The sequence below is a fragment of the Octopus bimaculoides genome, chromosome 25, assembly GCF_001194135.2.
Source record: "Octopus bimaculoides isolate UCB-OBI-ISO-001 chromosome 25, ASM119413v2, whole genome shotgun sequence".
Lineage (NCBI taxonomy): Eukaryota > Metazoa > Mollusca > Cephalopoda > Octopoda > Octopodidae > Octopus > Octopus bimaculoides.
In genome coordinates this window covers 13,660,745-13,661,847 of record NC_069005.1, presented here as the reverse complement: position 1 = coordinate 13,661,847, position 1,103 = coordinate 13,660,745, and the positions used below count along the sequence as shown (strand labels likewise).

Genomic DNA, 1,103 nt, shown 5'->3' with positions numbered 1-1,103 from the left:
ATATATATATATATATATATATATATATATACATATACACAAATAGATATATCCTTATTTCTAAATCTCTGAACGACAGACCTTCAGTAACAGTACTTTAAAGTAAAGATCATTTGCCGACACAATGTGCCACTCTCGGTTGGGACGAATGTTACTGTTCTTTAGCCCCAAGAAACATCGTCTCCAGCTGGCTATACGACACACTATCCGTGTCCTTATATTTTCGAACAGGAGAGTTTAGCATCCCCACTCAGCACAAAGCAATATCTCTGGATGCGGTTTCTGGGTTATTTCTGTTCCTCGGCACAGGATAAATTTTCGAAATTACACACAATCACTGATCTAATAACAAGAAATATTATTTCTAAATCTCTCAATGAAAATAAAAATGTTTCCTGTGGCTAAATAACAGTAACATTCGCCCCAGCAGGGACTGCCACATGATGTTGGCAAATAATCTTTACTTTAGAGTACTGCTACTGAATGTCCCTTGTTTTGGCATTGTTAGGATTCCCTAATGCTGTATAGACTTCATCGTACTTACAAAGATACTTATGACAGAATCACAATATAAATCTGCGAGAATGTTCAGTGGCTGGAGTTGATTACTAGAAACGCTTAGAGGGTAAATTAATCTTAAACACTATTCGTATGGATTAAGTAATACTAATTTCGTTAATACGCGTTACGTCTAATTACTATAAGCCACCCTGTATTAACTGCATTGGATCTGTTTTTATGGATGAATCGAATTAAAATGTTTCAGAAAAATTCTGGAGAGAGCATTTGAACACTGGTCAAAAGTATCGGCTCTTAGCTTTACCAAGGTAAAAGACGACATTTCAGCCGACATAAAACTGAGTTTCGAGACACGTGATCATGGAGATAACAATCCATTTGACGAAAGAGGTTTGTGTATTTTTTTCCTTCCTAAGTTTAATCCATATGAATGAAGAACTGTGCAGAATGCATGGTGGTTGTTTGTTGCCAATATTTTGTGTGAATAAGACGGCGAGCTGGCAGAAGCGTTAGCACGCCGGGCGAAATGCTTTAAGGTATTTCGTCTGCCGTTACGTTCTGAGTTCAAATTTCGCCGAGGTCGA

The 1,103-nt window shown here is 37.4% G+C and overlaps 1 protein-coding gene across 1 annotated transcript in view; it reads left to right on the top strand.

The window, feature by feature from the left end:
* The window catches only part of LOC106876111 (hatching enzyme), a 19,034-nt gene that overhangs the window by 5,804 nt on the left and 12,127 nt on the right, over positions 1 to 1,103 (top strand). The window contains exon 3 of the mRNA XM_014924521.2: positions 767 to 909. Within this exon, the coding sequence (XP_014780007.1) occupies positions 767 to 909 (143 nt within the window). The remainder of the gene's footprint in view (positions 1 to 766; positions 910 to 1,103) is intronic.